The 26,858-nt window shown below is 52.6% G+C and overlaps 2 protein-coding genes across 2 annotated transcripts; both read left to right on the top strand.

Annotated features, from left to right (window-relative positions):
* The first annotated feature begins 14,900 nt into the window (after positions 1-14,900).
* LOC121151844 (2-acylglycerol O-acyltransferase 3-like) lies at positions 14,901-17,349 on the top strand. Its single transcript, XM_040973697.1, has 7 exons — positions 14,901-15,009; positions 15,210-15,317; positions 15,398-15,468; positions 15,718-15,922; positions 16,181-16,355; positions 16,900-17,102; positions 17,193-17,349. Exons 1-7 carry the CDS (start codon positions 14,901-14,903, stop codon positions 17,345-17,347), a joined length of 1,026 nt encoding a protein of 341 aa, XP_040829631.1. The 3' UTR covers positions 17,348-17,349.
* Positions 17,350-23,666: 6,317 nt separating this feature from the next.
* Positions 23,667-26,152, top strand: LOC121151465 (2-acylglycerol O-acyltransferase 3-like). The gene is made up of 7 exons (XM_040972866.1): positions 23,667-23,878; positions 24,014-24,121; positions 24,200-24,270; positions 24,526-24,730; positions 24,975-25,149; positions 25,634-25,836; positions 25,925-26,152. The coding sequence occupies exons 1-7, from the start codon at positions 23,752-23,754 to the stop codon at positions 26,077-26,079; spliced, it is 1,044 nt and encodes a 347-aa protein (XP_040828800.1). The 5' UTR covers positions 23,667-23,751; the 3' UTR covers positions 26,080-26,152.
* The last annotated feature ends 706 nt before the right edge of the window (positions 26,153-26,858 follow it).

Below are 26,858 nucleotides of genomic sequence, written 5' to 3'. Positions count from 1 at the left end.
TATATAGGACTCCTGGTGTCTCTCAAATCTTGTTACCTGCTAGAACCGGAAGTGGGAGAAAGTTTGTACAGACAACGGTGCAGCCTCATCATAGTATCACAAGGAGTGGAGAGTGGTAAGCCAGGAGCTGGGGTTACAGAGACCATGGTGGAAATCTAACATAAGAACCCAGACCTGAAACTCACTGCAGGAAGTGGCACAAGTTGCTGTAAACAAAGAACTGTGTACCAACCACAACAAGTAAAATAGAATTGTATACCTGTGGCTGACAAGCTTAACAAACTGCCGAAAAGAGAAGAACCTGTTAACCAGAAGTACAATGACCAAAAGCAAAAGAAGAGACAAAGGCACAATGAATATTACTGAAGACTCCCCTGCAAAGGAACAAAAGTCTTTGCCAACCTCAGGGTTAACTGAGGAAGACATTGAGAAAATGGGTGGGGGAAGGGCAGCATGGTGGCCTATCGGCTAAAGTCCTCGCCTTGAACACACTGGGATCCCATATGGGCGCCAGTCCTAGTCTCGGCAGCTCCACTTTCCATCCAGCTCCCTGCTTGTAGCCTGGGAAAGCAGTTGAAGACAACCCAAAGCCTTGAGACCCTACACCTGCATGAAAGACCTGGAGGAAGTTCCTGGCTCCTGGCTTCTGGCTTCGGATTGGCACAGCACCAGTCATTGCTGTCACTTTGGGAGTGAATCATTGAATGGAAGATCTTCCTCTTTGTCTCTTCTCCTCCCTGTATATCTGACTTTGCAATACAAATAAAATAAATCTTTAAAAAAGAGAGAGAGAAAATGCAGGATATAGAATTCAAAACACTTGTTATAAAATTTCTTATCAACAATGAGAAGCACATAATACAAGAAAGTTAAGGAATATGTCACACTGGAAATGAATCAAATGAAAGCTGATATATTAAAAGTGAATACAGTGGAGCAAATTAAAAGTACAGTGAAGAGTCTCCAAAATAAAATGAAGGAAGCAGTAGAAAGAATCTCAGAATTAAAAGATATTTCCTGTCACCGGGGAAAACAAACAAAAAACTGGAAGCAGAGCTGGGTCAAGTTAAAAAAGTATTCAAGAACTGAAAGACACTATTAAAAGGCCAAAAATAAGAGTATGGGGGTCCCAGAAGGTGCAGAAAGAGAAGCTGGGTTTACAAATGTATTTAATGAAATAATAAGGGAAAATTTCTCTAATCTAGAGAAAGAATTGGGAAACAACATCCAGGAGGGGCAAAGAACCCCTAACAGGGTTAGCCAAAAGCAGTCTTCATCACGGCACAGGATAATTAAGCTCTCTCTTCAGTCAAACATAAGGAAAAGATCCTTAAATGTGCACGTGAAAAAAAAATCAATTGATACATAAAGGAATGCCAATTAAACTCACAAGAGACCTCTCACCGGAAACTCCATAGGCCAGAAGAGAATGGAGTGACATATTCCAGATTCTAAATGCAAAGAATTATTGGCACAGAATAACATAGCTAGCAAAGCTTTCCTTTGTCTTTGAAAATGAAATAAAATTCTTCCACAGTTAAGAAAAGGTAAAAGATATGCCTCTTCCAAACCTGCCCTACAAATGATACTTAAAGATGTTTTCTTAACAGAGAAGAGGAATAGTGCCCACCCAAACCAAAGGCAAATGTGAGGAACATCCAAGTAAAATAACAGAAGACTAAATCAATGAACAACCCATTGCTAAAATGACAGAACCAAATTACCACCCATTCATATTAACCCTGAATGTATCGCTTCTTGAACTTTTGGCTAAGATCAAGTATAATCCTGAATGTAAATGAATTAAACTCATCAATCAAATGCCATAGATAAGTAGACTGGATTGGAAAACAAAACCCATCTATTTGTTGCCTACAGGAGACATATCTTACCAACAAAGTAGTCATGGATTTTAATTTTTTTTGTTAGTTTTATCTCTTCAAAACACATTTTTTTCTCATTAAATTCTTCACTGACTCATAGATCATACAGTACCATCATTTTCTTCAAGAAGATTCTTGATTTTCTTTTTCACTTCTTGAGCAACACTTTAGTCATTCAGTAGCATATTATTTAACTTTATGCCATTTTTAATTCCTTCTTTTCTTTCTGTTGTTGATTTTGTTTTGTGGCTTTTCCTTTAAGGGGATGTACGGTAACTGTGTAATGGAGACTATCAAATCCGCATATGCAGATGCAATGCAGTATACATCTCTACTTCCATATCAAAGATGGACTCCCAATGAAACTGTTAACTATATCTTGACAATAGGATGCTGAACTCTGCCATTGTCCATGCCTGTAATGATGGACATATGACTGCATATTAAGAACGCTATTATAGTAATGATATAGGGGAATTCAGTGGAGGGTGGGCGACTAGGGGAGTGTGTAAGGGAAATATCAGGGCCTATGGAACTGTATCATCATCATCAACATGTTTACAAAAACAAGAAGTATATTCTATTAGTTTCTGAATGGTAGCAACTGATGGGCTGTCCCGATCTAGATTATAAAGTCACCTCGCATGGAAGATTTGGAAGGTCCACCGTCAAAAAAAAAAAAAAAAAGTTGAACAGACTGCTGTTGGAGTAAAAACGAGAAATCCTGTTCACCACAGCACGTGCTCTTCCTTTGTACTGCCAGAGTGGGTTCTAATGCTAGATGGTGGGCCATAGCAATCTTTGACAGAGCACCCACAGATGGGAGCTTGATGTGAAAACTGGCCCACAGCACTATGCTATAATAAGGTAAGCCTCCATCTGTGATGCTGGAATTCCATATTGGGCACCAGTTCTAATCCTTGCTGTTCCAGTTCCAATCCAACTCTTTGCTTATGACCTGGGTAAGCAGCAAGGATGACTCAAGTCCTTGGGTTTCCATGTGGGAGACCTGGAAGGAGCTCTTGGCTCCTGGATTCAGATGGATTCAGCTCCATCTGTTGCAACCATTTGGGGAGTGAACCAGGGAATGGAAGACCAGCCCTCCAACTCCGTCACCCAAACTCTCTGTCCTATCCTTCCTGGCTTAAAAAAAGAAAAAAGAAAAGAAAAGAAAAGAAAGAAAGAGAAGAGAAGAGAAGAGAAGAAAGGAAAGAAGGAAGAAAGAAAGAAAGAGAGAGAGAAAGAAAAAAAAAGAAAGAAAGAAAGAGAAAGAAAAGAAAGAGAAAGAAAAGAAAGCTGGCCTGGTGTGTGGGCTAGATTCCCCGAGGCTACAGAAAGATTTTTAAAAAATGGTTTCATGAGGCCCAGCAGAATCACCTACTGTTATGAACTCACAGGAACTCACCAGGCAAGTTTTCCTGCCAATAGCAGCTTCCTAAGAGAAGAGGAGCCACCATCTTAATCTGACAAAAGCAAAGGCTTTGCTTATCTGTTTGGCTCAGAGGTGTTTGAGGCCTTTGATTGGCTCACAAGAGTGGGCTGTCCCAGCTTCTGTGTGCACCTGTGAGGGCTTAAGAGGTAAAAGTTTAATCCCTGACAAAGGCACCTGGCATGGAAAGCCCATAAGGTAACTAGAGGAAGAAGACTCAGCAGCACTTACTAAGCTCCCTTCTGGTTAGCCTGGCATGAGGCAGAGAGCAGAGCCTTCACTCCTGGTCTTTAAGAAAACCGTTCCCCCAAAGCAGAGAGGGCTGATCCTCCACCTGTGGTGGCAGCATCCCATCTAGACCCTGGTTCCAGTCCCAAATGCTCCACTTCCCATTCAGCTCCCTGCTCATACACCTGGGAAAGCAGTGAAGGATGGTCAAGTACTTGGGTCCCTGAAACCACATAGGAGATCCAGGTGAAGCTCCTGGCTTTGGACTGGCCCAGCCTGGGGTGTTTGTGAATAGCAGATGCAAGATTCACTCTCTCATTCTCACCTTCCTGCCCTATAAATCTGTCTTTCAAATAAAAGTAAATAATTCTTTAAAAAATAATAATAACAAATCCAGGTCTCCTGGGGAGGCAGGCTGCAGGTGGCTTTGGGACCAGGTCCCAGCAGAATGATGCCACCATCCTCTATCAGGGCCTTTGACACCTGACCTAGATTGATAATTTGCCTTATCTGATCTGGAGTTTCTGAGTCAACCATGCCAGAGGTGAGAAAGGGCCCTGCAGAGAGTGTTTCCAACAGTCTGGGTTGACATGGCTTTCGTGGCTGCTCACTGGGCAACAGTGGTCCTTGGAAACTGTTTCTGTGGTTCCTTGGCGAAGCTTAGATTTTTCTTAAGACCACCCTCAGGGCTCAGTGACCAATGACTAAATCTTCATCTTGTAAGTGCCAGGATGCCATATAGGTATCTGATTCTTTTTCTAGCTGCTCCACTTCCCATCCAGCTCCTTGCTTATGGCCTGTGAAAGCAGTAGAGGATGGCCCAAAGCCTTGGAACTTGGCACCCATGTGGAGGGCCCAGAGGAGGCTTCTGGCTCTTGGCTTTGGATCTGCTCAGATCTGGCTATTTGGGGAGTAGTACACGAGTGGATGGAAGATCTTTCTCTGTATTTCCTCTTCTCTGTAAATCTGTCTTTCCAATAAAAATAAATACAGCTTTAAAAAATAAAATAAGGCCCCTTGTCACTTTGGAGAGACGTGGTGGGCAGAGGGCAAGGCAGGGCTGTAGATACCACTTGGACCTCTCCTGTTGGATTTGGGATGTTTCTGTCCATCCCAGGAAGATATCACAGCTGACACTTGTAATGATTTTCTGAGGGCATGCCACATCCAGCATCTGAACATTTTGATGAACACCTGTAAAGACAGAATCACAAGGAAGGGGCTGTGTGACTTCCCGCCTCAGCAGGCCTAGCCAGCTGCCTGCCCATCCCTTCTCAGTGCCAGAACCACCTGTGACTTTTTCCACCTTGCAGGATCCCAGCTGACATCCTAGACTCTTCTTTCTTCAACTGTTTTTTTTAATAGAGATTTTATTGAAATAAAACTATCCATTCATGCATTCATCTGAAAGGCAGGGTGACCCAGAGATAGAAAGCGAGTTCCTCTACCCATTGCTTTACTCCTGAGATGCCCACGACAGTCAGGGCTGGGGCCATCCTGGGGCCAGGAGCCCCATCTGGGGTGCCAGGGAACTGAATACTTGGGCCATGATCTGTTGCCTTTCCAGGTGCAGGAACTGGAAGTTGGACTGAAAGCACAACATCTTGGACTCAAAGCAGCACTCTGAGAAGGGAGGTAGTCATACACGGCAGCTTAACCTAACCCGACTCACAAGGGACTCTGAACTCTCTCTTATTTCCACCATTGCAGACGGAGTTCCACCTGCTACAACTACCCATGATAACATAATTTACATTTAGAAATTCAGCTGCCCAGTGGGACCAGTTCTCTTCCAGGGATTTGGTAGCCATGAATGGCTAATGGCTACCGTCTCAGACAGGACAGACAGCAGCAGTTCTCAGCAGACAGAGCTAAAGCAGAAAGAGATGTGGAGAGTATCATTGTGGGGATGCAACCAGCAAAATCCTCATGCTGGGCACATTTACAGCACTAAAGCATCATCATTCTTCAATCAATAAGTCTCACAGAGAGAGCTCAGAACATGCCACCCCTAAACCCGCAGCTTCTGGTAACCCCCTTTTTATCCTCATATAGTGACTGAAGCTCAAGGGCAGAAGGGGCTTAGCTGACCCCATCCTGGGTTCCAAAGTTTTCAGGGGCTAGGGACCAGGTCTGGAGGAACTCAAGGCTTGACTGGAATTTTGGGAGTCACCTCCTGATTCGCCATCTGATGGTTCAAAGTTTCAGTTCTTTATGGTGGCACTCAGACTTCAGGACTCTGGTAAAAGCAAAGAGAAATCTTCCATCTACCTGTTTGGTCCCCTGATGGCCACAATGGCCGACATACAGCTGGGGCAAAACCAGCAGCCAGGAACTTCTTCCAGGACTCCCAAGGGCAGGGACCTAAGTACTTAGGTTATTCTTCATTGCTTTTTCCAGGCCTTTAGCAGGCAGCTGAATGACAAGTGGAGCAGTCAGGAGTTGAATTGCCTTAACTGGCTGTGCCACAATGCTGGCCCTGTGAATATCTTAAGGTAAGGCAGGTGGCTTCACCCAGAGCCAGCGAGGAGAGAGACAGAGATGACCAAAGCAAGGGTCTGGGTACTTAGCTGTGATCTTCCATTTAGAGGTGGCACAACCTCACACCACTGTGTGTGCTGTTGGATATCCAGGCCAATGCTAGGCCAGAGCAGGAGGGGAGCTGAGTTAGTGGTAGGGTGCCCAGGAGGCACCAGCCGGACCCACGTGGAAAGATGGATGTTTTATAATTCCTTGTAGACAGGAGACGTGTAGCCCTGTATCTGTAAGACCAGCAGCCAAATCAGAGTACCTGGGACCAAATCCTTGCCCAGCTCCTCAAAATAGCTTCCAGCTAATGCAAACACTGACAAGCAGCAGGGACAGCCCAGCCCTGCCACCCGATGGGAGACTCATATGTCCACACTCGTGTTTAAATGCAGTGGTGTTTATAATAGGCAACTGGGAAATTAACATATGAGATACAGTCTCTCTCTCTGCCACTCTGTTCCTCAGACAACCAAAATTTTGAATGTCCCTTATGTGGTATTTGAACAGGTGCGCGCAGCACATGCATGTTGATTATACTGAAGAGTTTTGAGATTAGGTATGATGAGGATTTTGTGGCTATTTATATGTTTATCTATATTTGTATATGTATATCTATATGTTTATGTTTATTTATTTGAATGTCAGTGTGGAAGAGAGAGAGAAAGCTGTTTCCTCCTCCAGCTCACTTCCTAATCAGCTGCAGCAGCTGTGGTTGAGTCTGGACAAAGTCAGGAGCCTTGAACTCCAACCTGGTTTCCCATATGGCACCAGGAATTCATACCCTCGAGCCAGTGCCACTGCGTTCCAGGGTCCACATTGCAGGGAGGTAGAGTCCATACCTGCAGCTAGGCATCAGACAAACTGCTGTGGGACTGTGAGCAGAGAAGGCTAGGGTCAAGGTCCTTGTCTTCACACAGGTGAGAACTGAAGCACGCCACATGAGAAGCCAGCAGTGTGCCAAGACCTCCTGGCATGGGGCATTCATCAGAGGGGATATGAGAGAGTGCCAGGCCATGTAGAATGGGATAAGTGAGGTTGTCTGGTTTAGCAGAGAGAATATACTCGAAAGGACAGGTGGCATCCCAGGGAAGGGCTGAGAAGGCAGGTTTGGCTGGCATAGCAGGGAACAGAGTCCAGTTCTTCCTAGCCCTTCCCCTCACCCTTTCCTCTCTTCTGGATAAAGGATTGGCTACATGTGAAATAGGTCAACATCCTCCCCAGGTTTTATTGTCTAGTATTGTCAGGTTCCCACTTGGTCTGGGACAGAGAGCAGGTACTTTCTCTGGAAAAAGGCTAGGACTAAGTGGAAAGTTAGTGGGGCATGGGCAGGGCTTTGGCGTACAGAATCCTAACATTCCAGGATGTGCTTTTGAAGCTGCTATGTCCTCCGAAGGCTAACTTCTCTCTGTCCACCTAACAGCACTCACTCAACAGGTGTCTCAAGAAAAGGGTTAGCCAGCAAGTCAAAGAAAAGGTCCCTGTAAACGTTTCTTGAGCCACTAGACAGCAAAACTGGAATCAACGTGCTCTCAAAGATGGCACTAATAGTTTCTGCCTGGGACAGTCATGAGGGGGTTGATAGTGAAGCGGGTAAAGCCACCACCTGTGACACTGGCATCCCAAAACTGGTACTGGTTCAATTCCTGGCTGCTTCATTTCCAACCTACACCCTGCTAATGAGCCTGGGAGCGCAGCAGAGGATGGCCCAAGTGCTCGGGCTCCTGAACCCATGTGGGAGATCCAGATGGAGTTCCTGACTTAAGCTTGGACCAATCCTGGCCACTACAACCATTTGGGGAGTAAACCAGTGGACAGAAGATCTCTCTCCTTCCTTCTCTCTTCCCGTAATTCTGCCTTTCAAGTAGAAAGAAAATAGATGCTGTTTTAAAAAATAAGCATGAAACAGCAACAACAGCTTGGCAGCCAGTGTTAGTCTGTGAGCTGTAGACAGGAGCCTGTGGATGGAGAAAGGAGATGTAGAAATTCAGATGCGTCCTGTCTCCCCCACCCCTACAGTGGTCATACTTCACCTTGGGAAATGCGTGAGGGTGACCTGCATGTTGGTTTGGACTTAGGCAATCAGGAGCTTGGTTTTACTCAATCTCCTTGGGTGACCTTGGATAAATGACGAAGCTGGAGTCACTGTCCCCGTTACGGCCTATCAGGACTTGCGTACCTGAAACTCCTGCCAACAATGAAATCTGATGTCTTCGTGTTCATGGCTGATGGAGTAGGAGTAAAGACGTGATGTAATTGGGTGGCTGGGATATAGGGCTTGTAGGAAGTTTTCAGGTCACTGGGGCTTGGCCTAGGAGAGTCCCAGGAGTCCCAGGAGTGGGCCCATTGATATTGGAGTTCAAGTTCTGCCCAGCTGCAGGTCATTTGGCCTATGTCACCTTTCCCACCTGCCCCTACCCCTGCTACCTCTCATCTGATCCTGAACTATAATCTTCAAACTCTCCTGGTCTTTCAGGCATTTTTGTTACAATATTAAAGTGAAGACACAGATCAGAGTCTTTCCTTTCATGCATCATATTTAGCTCCTAGCGTGTGCCAAGAACCAAGCCAAAACAATAGCCATAAAGACAGCTGAGGCGTCCTGTCCTCAGAGTTCAAGGTCGAGCTCGGTGGTACTTCCGCTTTCTATCCTCAGGTTCACGAGGTTCCTGAGGGAGCTTTGCCTGTCCTGGCTACATAGGAAACGCTGCAGCCTGAGTCCCAGCAAACCAAGCCTGCTACAGCCTTGGGTGGGAACAGCCACTCCTGTGGGCCAGAGGATGTCCTGACTGGCGGTGGGGTTTCTCCACCAGGAACTCTGCACACAGTGTCCCATTGATCCTGAGCACAGGTGCAGGACTTGTGTAGATGAGGAAACAGACTCCATGACTCAGCAGACAGCGGGTGGGTGGCCATGGTGATACCTGCCTTCGGCCAGGAAACTGTTCTCGGGGAGGCGTTGGGGTTCTTGCCGGCTGTGTGACTTGGTGACTTGGGGCCAATCGCATAATCCTTTGGTGGTTGGTGTCCTGCAGATGAGCTGGCTGTGGAGGTTGCAAATCCTCCCACAGTTGCAGGCTTTCCTTTCTGTCTAGCCTCTCACATCCCTGCTCTCATGCTCTCAGCCCCATGCAGGTGTCAGAGAGAGAGAGAGAGAAAGAGAGAGAGAGAGAGAGAGAGCAAGCACTGGGCACACCCGTTCCCACAACCCTGTCCACTGGAGAGTCAAGAATTGGGGAAGTGCCTGGATGGACAGGTCGATCACTGGCTCAGGAGAGAGGAGGGGCTCAGCAGAGGATTTACCTTGGTCTTCCAGCTGGAGAGCCCCAGGGAGGACCACGATGAAAGAGGAGTGAATGCCGAGAAGCTGAAGTGGCAAGGTATCTGTCCATGGTGACCGGAAACCCTGGAGGCTGCCGGCCATAGTAGGTCAGCGATGGAAACTCAGGGCTACCTGTGGAGGAGCTGTGTGCGTGGAAAGGCACTGCTGAGAAATGACAGGGACCAACGGCACCGGCACCAGCTGACAGGAAAGCCACCTGGCCCAGGGAGGAGGGAGCCAAGGAACCTTGGGTTCTCCCAGATAAAAGATCCAGATAAGTAAATCAGCGGCAGCAGAGAGGAAAGGCAGCAGGTGGCATTGACCGTCATCCAACATCCAACGCTGAAGGACACCTCCAGCAGTTGCACCATTGAGACTCCCTACCGCTTGACCCCTTGCAAAGTTCATTCCCAAGAATTGTCCTGACTGTTCATTGATGGCAGAGCAGAGCTAGAGGGGTCAGCATTTGTGGGCAGACATCCCAACTCTGCCCCTTACCACCAAATGTGTCTCATCCAAGTTACCAGCAGAGATGGCTGCTGGTGGGGAAGGAGTTGGTTCTTGTCTTTGTGAAAGGAAGAATCGGGGTGTGAGATAGAGAGGGGGGTGAGCAGAGCAGTCAGGCTCAATGGGGAAGGGCGTCGTAAGAACAGATGAGCACTTCGCCTCAGCTGAGAGGGAGTGCTCAGACATACAGACTGGAGGAAGCGAGGTGGCATCGTTTAATGGACAGAATACACCTGACAGGTCAGCTGATGGCATCTCAGCCAAGAAGTGAATGAACTGAGCAAGCTGAGCAATACCCATGATAAAGCAGGCATGCATGTTGGGAAGAGCTGAGAAGAGCTCAGAAGGGAGAAGGGTGCAGCTCCCTCTCTAGCCTTCCTCTGTCCTCCACTGATTTCTCCTGGAAGAAGGGTGTGCTGGGCGTACAGACAGGTGAAAGTTCTGCCTGTACACCCCCCACACCCCAGGGCTATTGGTCTGGGTAGGCTACTTGGTCCTGTGTAGAGAAGAATCTCTTTAGGGGAAAGTGGGGGCCACCTACAGTGTTGTTTGGCCTGGTCAGGATTTGGTGGTGAGGAATACTGAACTGCCGCCCAGGTAAGTGCACAGTTCTCTTAGTGTGATATCTAATTTCCTAATGAAGTTCTAGAACATCCCCCCCACTCAGTAAAGGCCTGTGCCTGCCAGTCAGTTGGTCTCTGCAAATGCTGGGTACCTGGGCCAGCAGCAGCCCAATGCCCAGCTGGGTCCCAGGCTCGCCCTTTGACATTTCTGGGGTGTGAGGGCTCCTGGACTAAGCACAGAGGTGCTGGGGGAGGAGACAAGGACTAAGTCAACAGCTGCCCCCTCTGCAATGCTAGGATGTGCCCTCCTCCAAGGTGACAGCTTGTGCCAGGTCTGTGTGGCAAGTCCCACCTTGGGCATCTGCAGGTTTCCTCATCCTTCTTGCTGGGTTCCCTACCACCTGGAGCTCCCTCTGGGTCAGCACCCCTGCATAGCAAGAAGTTGAAACTTTCTGTCCAGGGCTTCTCCTCTGGAGTCCTATTTGGGGGTCTCTATGGCATATCTGCCCTCTACCTCCCCCACCCCTGACAGCCCAGGCTGTTCCATCCATTCTAGACCTGGTGCTTCTCTCTCTCCTTTGGGGGTGCTTTGTGCCATGGCCTCTTTGTCTCCACCCCTCTGCTCTCAGCTCCTCTCTCTCCCTTTCCAGCTTCCTGGCCCCAACCCTAGGCTCCAGGCGGCCCCCATGAAGGGCAGTGCCAGTAGGGTGGGGACATAAACTCCCAATGCCCCTGCTTCCCAGAGCTATCCTTCCAGTCGGGGACCAGGGTGGGGTAGGGAGCCTGCTCCTGGGGCTGGGGTTGGTCCAGGGAGGAGCTTGAACTCCACTGCACAGGGTCCACCCAGAGTGCATCTGAGCTTCCCAGGGGCCTGGCTGGAGGCTGCTAGACTGGCAGGGAAGGGACAAGGCCCACCCGTGACCTGCCTTGGACCCTGTCTCACCTCCCCAAGGGTTTGAGGATCCTGGAACCTGGTCTGTGTCCTCCACTCCCATAGAAATAACCATTACAGGGAATGGGAGATTAGGAAGGAGCTCCAGAGAAGCAAAGATGGAGTGAGTAGGCACAGTCTCTCCTCTTCCCTGGGGCCCCCCAGAGCTCCCTGCCCCATACATCTGCCCCTTCCTAAGACCCAGGGTGGGAAGCTGTGGGTTGACACTTCGTGGTGGTCAGGTGACTTCCAGTTAGCAGGCTACTCTCCCTCTCCCCCTTAGGCGAAGGGGGCATTGTTAGTGTCTCCAGGGAACCCAGAAGCAGTGGCACTCAGGAACAGCTGGTTCAGGCTGTCTAGGGATGCAGAGGGAACATATGGTCCCCTGGGCATGAGGGGTGTGGTGCTTGGGTTAGCCCCAGGTCCACAACTCTGTGAGTGTGGACCCAGGGATTGCTGGTCTGGGGGAGTCAGGTGAGTGGGGCCCTGAGTCAGCTTAGCCCACCTGGCATTTGTGGCTCCTCCTGTTCAGCCCCCAGTGGCTGTTGTGTGGTTCTTCAGGCCGGTGTGCAGGTCTATGGAAGTCAGAGAGCTCCCCACTGGCCCAGGACGTGGGACACTGCCCTCAGGCCATAGTCCCCTGGGCCACATGCTTCTTCTTTGTGTGAGGTAGGGGTTGGGGGCATTAGGTAGCTTGAGAACGGAGGAGCAGGTATCTTTCCAGCCCTGGGGTCCCCCTGCCTTGCTCTAGAGTTTAGACCCTGCACCCTTTGCTCGCTCTCCCAACCTGGCCACAGAGCTCCCGGCAATGAGCTCTCATCTGTGCCCTATAGGAAGCTTCTTCAGACTCCAACAGTCTTGTCCACCTGTCTGGAAGGTGGACTGGGGAAAGTGTCTTTTGGCAAGGTTTCTGGACAGGGCAGAAAGGGTGTGCCCAGGCCCGGCACGGTGGCGCAAGTGGTTAAGTCCTCGCCTTGCATGCCTGGGATCCCATATGGGCGCCGGTTCTAATCCCGGCAGCCCCGCTTCCCTTCCAGCTCCCTGCCTGTGGCCCGGAAAAGCAGTGGAGGATGGCCCAAAGCTTTGGGACCCTGCACCCGCGTGGGAGACCCGAAAGAGGCTTCTGGCTTCGGACTGGCATAGCATCGGCCATTGCAGCCACTTGGGGAGTGAATCATCGGATGGAAGATCTTCCTCTCTGTCTCTCCTCCTCTCTGTATATCCGCCTTTCCAATAAAAAAAATAATAATAAAAAAAAATAAATCTTTAAAAAAAAAAAGAAAAGAAAGGGTGTGCCCCTGTGCAGTCTGGCCTGGGCTGGGGAAGCTGGCTTGCGTTGGCTCCTGCAGACCCACAGTGCTGGGTACCACATGTGGGGGTCACAGCCACGCACCCAGCAGCATCCATCTGATGTTTCCTGCTCACAGATGACCTGAAAGAATCACGCTGGTGACTGAGGCACCTGCTAGGGTGTCAGACTTTGCTGAAGGAATGCCTCCCCCTGGCCTGGGGAGGGCGCCCACAGGCTGAGGAGGCCATCATGCACATCTGTCCTGTCCCCCAGCACCTTGGGCCTCCCTTGGGGGCTGCAACATCTCCGGCTGGCCTGGGTGCCCTGCCATCACAGCCTCCCGCTCAGACCCCAGGAGGTCTGACTGCCCTCAGGAAACCATCCCCCCTGCAGGTGCTGGGCCACAAGGGCTACTTCTGGGCAGTTGCGCCTGAGTGGACCCTCGCACTGCCTGGGGCTGCCTGGAGTCCTGCTGGCCCAAGTCCATGCTGAGCCCTGAGGTCCAGTCTTGCCCCTCAAAAAGTTCAGATCCCACATCTTGCTCAGCACCTGGTTATTTCTAGGGCTTCCATGGGTCACAGCTTCCTGAGCTCGGGTGGTCAGCTCCCGTTACATTGGGCCTTACCTGCAAGAACACCAAGGAGGGTAAACAAGAGGGTGGGACCATGGCCAGTGGCTTGGGCCAGGAGGGGAGGGGGCTCAGAGCTGTATAAGGCCCCTCTCCAAACTGGCGGCCTCCTGCAGCCCTTCTGTAGAGCTGTCCTGTGTTACTTGTCAGAGTCAGTCTCCTTGTAGTCTAGACACCCTATATCCAGGGGATATAAATAGAAGAATGCCCCTGCCCCTCTGCTTTCCCATTCCCCAGGCACAGTCTCAGAACAGCAGGGGTGGGCACCCTCAGCTCAGTGGCATCTCCCGGAACCACCTCCTCTGCTGCTGTCCCCACACGAACTTGGTGGGCTGGACCTCTGGCCTGGAGTTTCTCTCACCTGGGCCCAGCCTGGGGCTGCACCTGCCAGAGGCCTGGGGCTTCTCCCACCTGCCCATGCTGCCTGCTGATCCCATCTCTACCACCTCCACCTCCACCTCTGCTCATGGGCAGGGGTAAGAGCCTCACCCTCCTCCTACATGGATGGGGTCAGGAAACAACTTCTGGTCCCAGCACTGCCTGCACAGTGCCCTCCTTGCTCTTGCCTTCAAAACCCAGCTGCCTGTCTGCTGTGCAAACCTGGGGCTGTCAGGGGGTTGTGCTGGTTGAGTGAGGCTGGACACGGAGCCCTGAGCCAGCAGGTCCACTCTCAGAAGGAATCGGTGAGTCATTGTTGGAACAGGGGTGAAGGGAAGCCGTGTCGGGGTGCACCTGAGCTGAATGGGCAGATCCCTGGGATCCCCCAGGGCATCCTTGATCCCCATCTTTTCCTTCCAGGAGAGCTAGAGCCTCCAGCTGCTCTGGGACACAGCAGGCAGGGCTGGGCTGGGTGTGGGAGCCCTGAGTACCAGCTGAGCATGGTCCCTGACCACTGGGGTTTCATGCTGCCCGTTGCTGACTGTGAGGGTCCTGTGGAGCACGGATGTCCAGCTCTGGGCTGTAGGAGTGGGTTCTGGCTGTGCTGTTTTACTGGCAGATAGGTGGCCACCCCAGAGCAGCATGGTACAGCTGGCACAGGTGGATGCACTGCCAACACTCCATGGGGAGCGATTTCTTTAGCAGCTCAAGGAGTAAAGGTGTGATAAAGCGTTACTTCCTATGAGCACATGGTTCTAACCTAAGCACATGGCAGACATCATGCCCCAAGTAGTCTCCTTTGCAGAAGAGAGGGGACCAGGTAGAGGAGAGAGTCCTCTCTGTGTCCTAGGAGCCTGAGGGCCTGCAGTGGCTCCTTAGGAAACCACAGAGGGAACATGCTACTCATTACAGTCTCCAGTTGATCCCTGCCACTCTCCTGCACCTGGAGACCGTGGGCGGGTTGACCAGCTGCATGTCCCCTCCCTGCATGGTTGCTGCAACCCAGGTACTGCCCAATTCCCTGCACACCCCCACCTCAGGCTTGCTTCCCTCAGGGGCCCGACCAGACTGACAGATCCAGGATCAGTTCAAAATCAAACTCAGAAAAGCCTGGAGACTCGAGCTCCATCCAGGCAGCTCCTCAGCCACACGCTGTACACTGACACAGGGACCTGAGACCCGGCTTGACCCTCCAGGAAGAGGGAGCTGCTGGGATGAAAGTCACCACAGCAACTCCGCCCTCCTGCCCCACTAAGACCCCGCACAAGGAATGGCTGGAAGCACTGGGAGCCCTCCAATACGTGCTCAGTTTCCTGTTTCTAGGTGAGAGGAGGGGGAGGCTGGGGTGCCTGGGGACAGCCCAGGGAGAGGACTGCAGGGAGGATGGCTGTGTGGTGGCTGGGACACCTGGACCAAGGGACAGGGACAAGGTCAAAGGAGATGCTCCAGCCAAGTGCTATGAGGAGGAATGGGCTGAGATACTCAGTACCGAGGGACTTATGTTTCTTCCTCCTTTACCCCAGGCCCTTGTGCCTCCATTCTACTTTTTCTCCTTCTCTTCACGCGGCTCTGGCCTCTGACTGTTATCTACTTGATGTGGCTCTATGTGGACCGGGATACCCCCAGCCAAGGTGAGCTCAGGCAGGGTTCGAGGTGGGGAGCGATGAGGAGGCTGTCTGAGGCAATTGGCTACCAGGATCTCCACCCACAGGAGGAAGGCGGGTTGTATGGACAAGGCACTGGGAAGTCTGGAAACTGCAGAGGGATTATTTTCCTATCAAGGTGATGGTTACCCACTCCAGAGTCACCGCTTCCCTCTTGTCCCATCCCCACCCCTGCACCTGCTCACTCTTTCCTGTCCTGCAGCCTGAGCCCTGCTGCCCAAGGAACAGAGGGGCAGGGGTGGAGAAGTGGACCCTGAGCCCATCCCAGAACACTGAGCTCTTAGGTCTGCAGGGACAGAGGGCAGCACCTCCAGCTGTGTCCTGTTCTCTATGTCTTCCTTCTCTCCTCCTGCTCAACTGTGCAAAGCTGGTGAAGACGGCAGAGCTGCCCCCCAACCAGAACTATGTGCTGGGATCTCACCCCCATGGAATCATGTGCACTGGAGTCTTCTGTAATTTCTTCTCTGAGAGCAACAACTTCTCCCAGCACTTCCCAGGAATACAGCCCTGGCTAGCCACTCTGGCCGGCCTCTTCTACCTTCCCATCTTCCGGGACTACATCATGACTGCTGGTGAGCTGCACAGTGAATGGTGGGATGAGCCCCCGGTCTGAGTGACCCTCTCCAGGAATTCGAAACTCCTGAGGGAGAGGAGACCAGGACACCTGTCCTGAGAATTCTTGAGGGAAGCGAGACCAGGGCACCTGTACTGATCACTGAGTCTACTCTGCAGGAGCAAGGGAGGGGTGATGGATGGGGTGCTAAAGGGTTGGGAGAAAGACTAGGAACCCCAGGGGCAGTGCTGACTGCTCCCACCTGCTCATGCCACAGGACTGCGACCCGTGAGCCGTCACAGCCTGGACTTTGTCCTGTCTCAGCCCCAGCTGGGCCAGGCAGTGGTCATTGTCACCGGGGGTGCCCAGGAATCCCTGTACACGGCTCCAGGGAAACACTGCCTTGCACTCAAGAGACACAAAGGCTTTGTTCGCCTGGCACTGAGGCATGGGTGAGTGGATTGTGAGACCCCACGCTGGGCTGTGCTCTGTGTGTCCACCCCTCTGAATGCCTGCAGGTGATGCTGGAGTGTCCAGAACTGAGCATCACACTCCACACCTGGAGGCACCTGTCAGCACCTCAGGGTCTGGTGTCTGGCCTGTGTGGTACCAAAGTCCCAGGCTCCCTCCACTCTCAGCACTTATTAGAACTTATTAGAACAAGGCCTGTGGGACCAGAAATTCTGGGTTCTCTTTCTGACTCTGCCTCAAAAGCAAACCCTTGCATTTGACCTTTCCCTGAATAAAAGGCTGGTGCCGGCCTTGCCCCAGGGCTGCAGGTGCAAACACTGAGTGAGAAGGTGCATGTGCAAAGTCCACTGTACAATAATTTTCAACACAGGTGAGGTATTCTTCCATTGCATTCTGTGTAGACCTTATAGTGAGTTTCCAAAGGCCTTGGATGTGACATCAGGAGACTTGGGGAATGATATGCAGTCCCCAAAATGCCCATTGTGTGGTATAGGCATGAGTTGGGCATGACTTTTCTTTCTGCAGGGCATCCCTGGTGCCTGTGTACTCCTTTGGGGAGAATGACACCTTCAAAAGTATGACTTTCGCCAAAGGCTCCTGGCAGTATGTGTTCCAGGTCATCTTCAAGAAGATTGTTGGTTTTCCGCCCTGTGTCTTCTGGGGCCGGAGTCTCTTTTCACCCAACTCCTGGGGTCTCCTGCCCCTTTCCACGCCCATCACCACTGTGGGTATGTGCCTACTACATGGCAGGGAGTGACCATGGGGAGACAGCATGGATAGCACAGCCTCTGACTCACCTGTGTTTTCCTCCTTTGCAGTGGGAGCCCCCATCCCTGTGCCCCAGCTTGGTGTACCCACTGAGGATCAGGTTGACCACTACCACAGACTCTACATGGAGGCCCTGGAGCGACTGTTTGAGGAGCACAAGGAAAGCTGTGGTGTCTCCGCCTCCACCCACCTCACCTTCCGTTAGGTCTCACCCTTGCATGGAGCCCTGGACTCCCATGTTCTGCCCTGCCATCACACTCTGATGAGAGGAGTGTACCCATACACAGCACTCCACCCAACGACCTGCATTGTTCTGTTGCACAGAGTTGCCACCCTGGATTGGGATTCAAGACCCTGATTCTCCTTCCAGGGATAAAGGACTGTGCTACAAATTGGGACAATCTGTTTCTTCAGCTTCTATCTATTTAGCCAGGTGCCCTCATGGGTCAGCACAGAGTGGGAGGGAGACTGTTAACTTTGGGGAATTGAAAAATGAGCAAGATTGATGGGGAGTCGTGATGAGGGGCATTGATTCTGGGCAGGAGCTGAACTTGCTCGGAGTCCCAGCTGGTTTAGGGATGGGAGGAGCACAGCACATAAGCAGACAGAGCTGAGCGCTGTGCTTTCTCCTTCACCTGCCCTTCCTTTGTGAAGTCTGAGGCTGGTAGACTAAATGACTGCAGGGCAGATATTTTGCCAACATGAAGAGCTCCTGTTAACCCAGCTGTGGGCCCAACTTCCTAGGCTGCTGTGGAGATTCAGTGAATGAAGACTGGAAGCCTTAGGACAGAGTCAGGCTCAGGACAAGAGCCAGGGGACACTCCTACACTCCTGCTGCTGTCATCACTCCAGGGTTACTTGCTCAGATGGGAGAGACTAATGGTTGCACATCTGTCTCATCAGCTCTGCTCTCTCTCTGACAGCACCTGGCACAGGCTCTTGGAGAAATCCCGTTGCAGGTTCAAGATCATGGCTCTTGTGTCAGCTCAGGTCCTGCTCACACCTTCATGGCGAATGGGGGATCGAGTCCCATCAGGATCTGGATCACACAGCTCCCTGGGAAATCAGCAGCAAATGGCCCAAGTGTTTGGGTCCTTGCATGGACATGGGAGACTCGGATGGAGGTCGTGACTGCTAGGCTTAGCTGGCCCTGCCTGGTGCAGTCATCTGGGATAATGATTCAGCGAATGGAAGAGCTCTCACTTTCTCTGTAACTGTGATTTTCAATATGAATCAAAAACCATTAAAAAGAAAAACCACATCAGGACCACAGAGAAGAATTTGAGTCTCACAGCCCCTTCTAAATCCCCTAGGTAGCTCCTGGCACAGGGCCTGGTTCTCAGCGCTCCACATTCACTCCATGCAATGATGCCACCCTGGGAACTGATGCCCACACATGGTGTTTAAGGGACTCCAAACCATATGGGAAGCTCAGCTCAGCATTGTCTGACTCTGGTGGCACCCCTTGCTCCTTGGCGCAGAACTGCTCCAGGACTGGGGGAGGAAGACCTAGTGGGAACACCCCAGGGTGCTCCTGGAGCCTCCCTGTGCAGTATCCAGGCCAGGATGCTCCCTCATCCCGGGAGCTGACTCTGGCCCTGCCAGCTCCTGGGTCACACCTGGTGCAGTGCACTGTGGTCACTAGAGGTTGCCCTTGGAATCATGTCCCTTCCCCTTCTTGGCCTGAGGATGTGAAGTCCCCCATACTGGTGATGGAGGCTGCAGGGGCTTCCCCTGGGCCTGGGGTAGGGATGCTAGGGGAGGGCGACCAAGGGTGACCTCCTCCTGCCCTGTCCTTGCCCTGACCGTTGGCAAACCCGATGGGGATAGTGTGGGATAAAAATGAGACATTAGGGTTCATTCCTGCAGAAGTGACCGGGATGGGAGAGTTGCACCAGCTCATACTCCTTACCCTTGGGATCCCAGCCTGGGATCTGGTCCCTGGGAGGTCACTGGGCAGCTCAGAGCTGCTTGGCCTGATGGCAGTCTTTGGTTTTCTCTGTGGAAATATCCTTGCTGTCTGTTTGAGAGGCACTGAGACTGAGACAGAGATACGGGGCGCTCCCACCCTCTGGGTCACCCCCAAAGGCCCATGAAGGCTTCATTGCCACCACCATGACCTGGGAACTCAACCCAGGTACCAGGTGGGTGACAGCAACCCAATCCTGGGTGTCTTGCCTGCTTTACCCAGACTTGCTACAGACAGGGAGCTGGGTGGGGCCAGAGCAGCTGTTAGTCCAAGTTCTCTGGGCTGGGAAGAAGGACTCTCACACATCAGCCAGCGTCAGGCCCAGACTTGGTTCTGCCTGTACACCTGCTGGGCTCTTCTGTGGGAGTCTCCTTGTCTTTCTAAGGTGGGGACAGCCCAGATGTCTGTGGCCTGGAGCCTCCTGGGGATTAGATTTGCTCCCAGTCCTTCCCATGTTGTTCCTGCTGTGGGAGCAAAGCTGCTCACAGAGCAGACACTGCATATTCTTGCTGGGTACTTGCCCCAAAGGCTGGGCTGCTGGAGTTCTTGAACCTGCAGCATGGCTGCTGATCCTGTCCAGGTGGCCTTGCCATGTGGAGGCAGGGCTCTCGCCTCCCCAAGTTATCCCCAAAGCTTCTCTGCTTTGTACCTAAGCTCCGGGTTCTTGCCCAAGGCGCAGAGTTCAGGAAGAAGCTGTCAGCTGGGGATGAGTTAGATTCCCTCCAGGCCTGTCTTCCTCTCTCCCTGGGAGTGGAGGGGGTCAGGTGAGAATTGGGGAAGTGTGGAAGGGACTTCCCTTCCCATCATGCCTCTGTGTGAGGTCCGTGTCCACAGGGGTGGGGTGTGGGAGTGGGGCTGGGCCTGTCCTTAGGTTGGGGTGGAGTTCAGAAGGCAGGTAGCCCAGGAGGGAGAGAGAAGCCAGGAGAACATGGTGGAGGAGGGAGCAGAGTTGACCTTGAGGCCCATTCAGGCTCCCAGCTGGACAAGTTCATCTTGGAGGTGAGTGGACAGAGGAGCAGGACTAGGAGGGAGCCAGTCTTTGTGGAAGCTGTGGACGTGGGCAGGTGTGAGAGGAGTAGACCACGGCAGGAAGTAGGAAGGTGGAGGAGGTCAGATCAGGGACTGGCACCTGTGTGGGCTTAGGGACCTGGTGGACAAGCCGAAAGACCTGGTGGTGGAGTACATAGAGTTGACCTTGAGGCCAAGAGAAGCTCCCATGGGGAAGTATTCTGGGATTTGAAGCCAGCTGGAAACTGGCCACAGTTAGGGAGGGAGTGGGCAGGGCTGGGAGTGTAGGGGCAGTGCTTCATGCAGAAACACAAGGTTGGGAGATCCTGCCAGGATCCCCTGGCAGGAAACAGAACGGTGTGTGAGGGGCAGGTCAGGCCCTTCTTTCCGGGAACACGTGTCCTCATGCCTGCTCATGTTCAGGCTGCACAACTTTGTTAAGTCGGGTGGCTTCCCCTGGAAACAGTGAGGGATGAGACAGAGACAGCCTTGCTCAGGGTCAGGACATTCAGCTGCACCCTTCCATGTAGAGATGGCACAGCCTCACACCCACCGTGTGCTGCTGGGCATGCGGGCCATTGCTGCTCCAGAGAACAGGGGAACCGGGTGTGAGCACAGGTGGCTTTGGCTGGGACCTGGTTTCTGCCATCAGCACCCATCACAGAGTTCCCACTCGTTGGACACAGGTGAGAAAATCGTTGCTTCCCAGCTCCTTCTAGGGGATGAGTGTGCAGCGTCATAGCTGAGACCCCCACATTCCATATCAGACACCCTGGCCTCAATACGTAGCTCAGGCTCCTGGTGACCACTCCCTGTTCGCTAGCAGAGAGAAGGTGACAGATGTGTAGAAACTATCTCTCTCTTGTTCTCCTCAACCCAGTGCCCATCAGATAAAATAAAATGTATTTGAAGACCTTTTAACAATTATCTTGTTTTGATCATTGAAAATATCAATAATTTATCAACTATTTTTAGTGTGCTGATGACATTGTGAATAAGCATTATTTTATGTTTTTATAGATTTGTTCATTTACTTGCTTACAGACAAGGTGGATTGATGGGGTGGTTGGGTGGGTGAGAGAGAGAAAAAGGAGAGAGCGAGATCTTCCATTAGATGGTTCACTCCCCAAGTGGCTGCAATGGCCAGAGTTAGAACACCCTGAAGCCAGGAGCCAGGAGCTTCTTCCAGGTTTTCTGCATGGGTATAGGAGTCCAAGGATTTGGGTTATCCTCCATTGCTTTCCCAGCTCATAAGTAGAAAGCTGGAAGGGAAGTAGAGCAGCTGGGTCAAATCAGGATCCAATCAGGGATGCTGGTGCTACTGGTAGTGGCTTCAATGCTACTCTACAGCACCTACACAGATCCCCCTACTTCTAAAAATATCACATCTTTTTTTTTTTTGACACAAATAAACACTACCTGACTTAATTATGTATAACTTCTTTTTCCAATATGTATACTTTCTATGTGTGTAGAACAAAAGATTTTTTTAAAAGACCTTAACAAAGAGAGTGACACAGTTAGAGAGCTCTCCCATTTGCTGTTCTCCACCTCCTTTTCTCCCACTAAATGTCTGTAACCACCATCTTGGGGCCAGAGCTAGGCAGGGACCTGGTTACTTGAACCCGCACCACTGCCTGCCTTGGTTGTCATTAGCAGGAATTAGAGCCGGAGCTGGACCCAGCTCTGCAGTCCAGGCGCTATGTTGTGCGACATTGCAGGTGCCACCAGAAGATGTTTTGTGGCAGTCAGCTCAATGATGCTGCTTAAAAACAGATGAAGCATCATCCAGAGCTCAGCAGGTGGAACTGACATCCTCTAACAAAACTAAAGCTACCCAAGAACTTCTAGGGAACAGAGAATGTTTCAGCTTGGAGTTTCGCGTTTCCCTTTCAGGACTTGGCAGCCTCATATACAGCTTTCCGTTTATGGTGCCCTTGGGAGATGCTGCCAGCAGGATTTATGTTGGCATCCACCAGGCCTGGAGTCATGAGGTGTCCTAACTAGGGGGCCCCATGGCACCTCCTCCTTCTTTGCCCTGTAGGAGGTACCCCAGAGGCCCTGTGTGGCAACCTCTGGGTTTCATCTCTGCTTCTTTTCCTACTGCTAAAGCTCCTAGGCCCAACCCTAGGCTCCAGGCTACCCTGAGGGGTGCAATGGGTGGACAGGGCCAGTCCCACCTGTGACCTGCCCTGAGCCCTGTCTCACCTTCCCAGGGCTTGAGGTCCTTGGAACCTAGAGCTCTTCCCATCAATGGGAGAATTGGGAAGAGCTCTAGGGAAGTAAAGATGAAATGAGTGGGCACAGTCTTCCCTCTTCCCTGAGCCCTAGAGCTCCTCACCACTACCTGTCCCTTCCTGAGACCTAGAGAGGGACCTGAGAACATTTCTGTGACTGATTCCCAGGCCTGATGAGGATGAGAACACTGTGCCAGGTGGGTGAGGCTTTCAAGGAGACCTGAGACCCCTCTCCCAGCACAAATGGTGCACGCAGCCCCTGCTCCCCAGTAGCACCTTCCTGGTACCTCAGAGCTTGATGAGTGGAGCCTGGCGCCTCCACCCTGGTCTGCAGCTGTACCTGCTCCTATTGCCAAGCTGGCTTTACTCCACTGTGTCTTCAGATCACATTCTGTGTAGGGCTGAACCCTCTCCCTCCTCCTTGGGATGCATGGGGGAGAGGTGAAATGCCTGGGCCCCATGCCTCCAGCAAGGGCCCTCTACCCATTCCTTCCCATGCCCAGCTGGTATTCCCCAGGTCACCTTTCCTAAGCCAAGGCCAGGGCTGCCCTTCAGCTGCCCCAGGCCCAGAACCACACACACCACCTGTACAGCTGGCTCAGGGCTCTGGGCTGTGTATCTGGACACGGCCTTTCCCCCGCTCCCACCCGGTCCTCTTCCTCAGTTCCCCTTCCCCCAGCTGTTGCCTGTGACTGCCTCCAGCAACTATCCCAGCCCTGAACTCTGTCCTGGTCACTGCTGCCAACCAAAGGAGCCCAGGTCATTTGAGCTTGGCTCTTCCACTCCAGTGCAGGCTGTGGTGCTGGGCAGCAGAGCCAGGAGGGCACCCTGGGTACCCACAGAGCCATGGGAGCACTGAGGAGCTCCCAAGGTTTCTGCAGCCCAGCACCACGTCCTCCGCTGGGAGAGGCCCCTCTCACCCTTCACAAGGCCCCTCTGGGACTGAATCACACAGAGTGTAGTGGTGCAGGCTGGGAGAGGTTGTGGCAGCGAGAGGCCCTGCGCAGCGGGAGGGGCTGCCTGTATCCATAGCCCGCATTGGCTGCCCAGGGAACTCCAACATTCCCAGACACCCGCAAAGAGCTCAACACACAGGCTCCTCCACAGCCCAATCTCTGAGGGCTAACAGCAATGGCCCAACAGCGCCTGGGGCCCCATGGGAGGGCTAAGCAGCCTCTGTCAACCTCCCTGCATAGTCCCAGGGCACCCAGGCGCTGCCCCTCCCTCTGCACTCCCCTCCCCTGGGCCAGCTCCTCCCAGGGACCAGCCCACACTGACAGACCCAGGAACAGTTCAAGATCTGTCTCAGAGTCACTTGGAGACTCTGGGGTTCCAGCCAGGCAGCTCCCCACCTACCACTAGCAAGGGGCACCTGTGATACCACCTGCTGCCCTGATGGTAGAGGGAGCTGCTGGGATGGATGATTCTGTGGGACCTCCAGCCTCCCACCCCAGGAAAACCCTGCTGAAGCAGTGGCTGGAAGACCTGAGTGCCTTCCATCATGTGCTCTTGCTGTGCTCAGGTGAGAGGCAGCCTGGCTGTGCTCCTGGGAATAGGACATGCCGCTGCCAGGGGTCCTGTGAAGGTGGAGAGGGAGGCGAATAGGTCCAAGAACTGGGACCCCAAGACACTCATTTTTCTTTCTCACTTTCCCCAGCCCCTTGCTCCATCTTCCTTCTCATCTCCCTCTTCTTCACACGGCTCTGGTTTCTGTCAGTTCTCTACCTGACGTGGCTCTACCTGGACCGGAACACCCCCAGCCAAGGTGAGCTCAGGCAGGGCTCCAGGTGGAGAGACAGGGAGGTTGTCTCGGGTATTCTGCCACCCGGATCTCTGTTCACAGGGGGAAGGCGGTTGGACTGTCTAAGGAGCTGGTCGATGTGGAAACATCAAAGAGATTATTTCCCTATTAAGGTGATGGGTTACCCTTCCCAGAGTCACCTCCTCCCCCTACGGCCCTCTCCTCCCTTCCCTTCAGCTGCTCATCCTTCCCTGTCCTGCAGCCTGAGCCCTGCTGCCCAAGGATACAGAGGGGCGGGGGGTGGAGGGGAGGACCATGAGCCCATTCCAGGACTCTGAGCTCTGAGGTGTGTAGGGGCACAGGGCAGCACCTCCAGCTGTGTCTTGTCCTCTATGCTTCCTCTTCTCCTCTTGCTCATCCCTGTCAAGCTGGTGAAGACGGCAGAGCTGCCCCCTGACAAGAAGTACCTGCTAGTGACCCACCCTCATGGAATCATGAGCTATGGGCTCCTATGTAATTTTGTCTCTGAGAGCAACAACTTCTCCCAGCACTTCCCGGGGATTAAGCTCTGGATAGCCATGATGTCTTTATTCTTCTATGTTCCTGGGTTCCGGGAATACGTCATGAGTCAAGGTAAACCTCATGCTTGAATGGAAGGAAGCAGTCCCCGGCCCAGTGTTCTCATACAGTAATACCTCCCCATCCTTACTGAGAGAACACAGGGACCTGACCTGAACACTGGACCGGCTCTACAACGGGCAGGAGATGTGCAATGCAGACTTGGACTTTGCTTCCCCCCGCTAAAGGGTGAGGGGAGGATATAGGGAGCCTACCAGGGAGTGGTAACTGCCCTCCCCAACAACTGCTCATGACACAGGACTGCGACCCGTGAGCCGTCCCAGCCTGGACTTCATCCTGTCTCAGCCCCAACTGGGCCTGGCAGTAGCCATCGTGCCTGGGGGTGCCCATGAGGCCATGTACGCAGCCCCAGGGCAAAACTGTCTGAAGCTAGAGAATCGCAAAGGCTTCGTTCGCCTAGCACTGAGTCATGGGTGAGTGGGGCACAGCTCCCCAGGCTGGGTCGTTCCCCGCCCCCTGCTCTGGCTGTCCAGGTTTCTGTAGACAAGCACGATCCCTGCACCTGGGTGTACCTGTCAGTCCCTCCCTGTAGAAAGGTGGGGCCCAAACTGACGCAAGGAAGTCCCCTGTCCTAGCAGTCCTGGGTTCTCTTCTCAAGCCCACATAGAGGCAGCTCTGGGGCCTGACCTTTCACTTTCCACAAGGCTGGGCCTGCCTTGCCCCAAGGCTGCAAGTGCAAACACTGAGTGTGAAGGCACCTGTGGAGAGGCCACTGCACAGGTCTTTCTCAACACAAGTAAGACCTCCTTCCAGAACATTCTATGCAGACATAGAAGTGGCATCAGTTGAGCTGGGAAGTGGCATCAGTTGACCTGGGGAGGGATGTGCAGTGCCCACAACTCCAGAGCCCATTATGGGGGTCAGTCCAGGACCTGACTATGGCATTTGTCTCTGCAGGGCATCCCTGGTGCCTGTGTACTCCTTTGGGGAGAATGATATTTTCAAATGCCTGACTTTCGCTAAGGGCTCCTGGCAGTACCAGATACAGATCATCTGCAAGAAGCTCACTAGAATCGCTCCCTGCATCTTCTGGGGCCGGAGTCTCTTCTTGCCCAACTCCTGGGGTCTGCTGCCCCTTCCCAGACCCATCACCACCGTCGGTGAGTGCCCACCTGCACTGGAGGGAGCAGCCATGGGAGGTTCAGACAGTGGCAATCTTGCACTCACCTGTATCTCCCTCCCTTGCAGTGGGCGCCCCCATCCATGTGCCCCAGCTCAGCACACCCACTGAGGAGCAGGTTGACCACTACCACAGGCTCTACCTGGAGGCCCTGGAGCGACTGTTTGAGGAGCACAAGGAAAGCTGTGGCATTTCAGCCTCCACCCACCTCACCTACTGCTAGGCCTGCCCTCAACATTCCAAGGAGCCTACCAGCTCTTTCCCTACTCTGTTCTCCAATAAAGGCTGTGATGAAAGTGACATGTCCAGGCACAGTACCCCACCAAGCCCCTTTGTCTTATCCTGTTGGCTGCAGAGTTGTCCCCTGGGATTTGTGCTCAGGTCCCGATTTTCCCCCTCCAGGAGAGGACTGTGCCGCAAGACCTGGGACAATCTCTCCCTCTCCTGCTGTGCATAAAGAAGCTGCTTAGCCAGGTGCCCTTTGGGGTCAGGATGTAGCAGGGTGGGAGGTGATGAGTGGCAGGCCTTGAAAAGGTGAGTAGGATGGAGGAGGAGCAGGGTGAGTCTTGCGGACCCCTGCAGCAGGAGCTGAGCCTGGTCAGTGCCCAGTAGGAGGTAGGGAGGGGAGGAGCCTAGACCCAGGGCATAGAGAGCACAGCACAGTGCTTGCTCCTGCACCCATCCATCTTCTGTGAGTTTTTGGTGCTGGCAGACCAGATGGGGGCAGGGCAGCCCAGCACTCAGCTCAACCTCCCAGGCTGCTCTGGACATTCCATGAATGCAGTCCAAAGGTGCTTATGACAGGGATGGGCTCAGGGCATAAGCCAGGGAGAGGCTACCACATCTGACACTGTGGTCCTCAGTATAGGGTGGCACTAAGGATGGGAGGGAGACACTCATGGTATCAGATTTTGTGTGTGTGTATAAATATACATATATATGTATATATGCATTATATACATATATACATATATAGAAAGACAGAGACCTTTACTCTGCTGC

Source organism: Ochotona curzoniae, unplaced genomic scaffold (assembly GCF_017591425.1).
Source record: "Ochotona curzoniae isolate NIBS_2020 unplaced genomic scaffold, NIBS_Ocur_1.0 contig_2321, whole genome shotgun sequence".
Taxonomy (NCBI): Eukaryota; Metazoa; Chordata; class Mammalia; order Lagomorpha; family Ochotonidae; genus Ochotona; species Ochotona curzoniae.
Note: the sequence above shows the minus strand (reverse complement) of the source record. Positions and strands in the feature narration are given on the sequence as shown.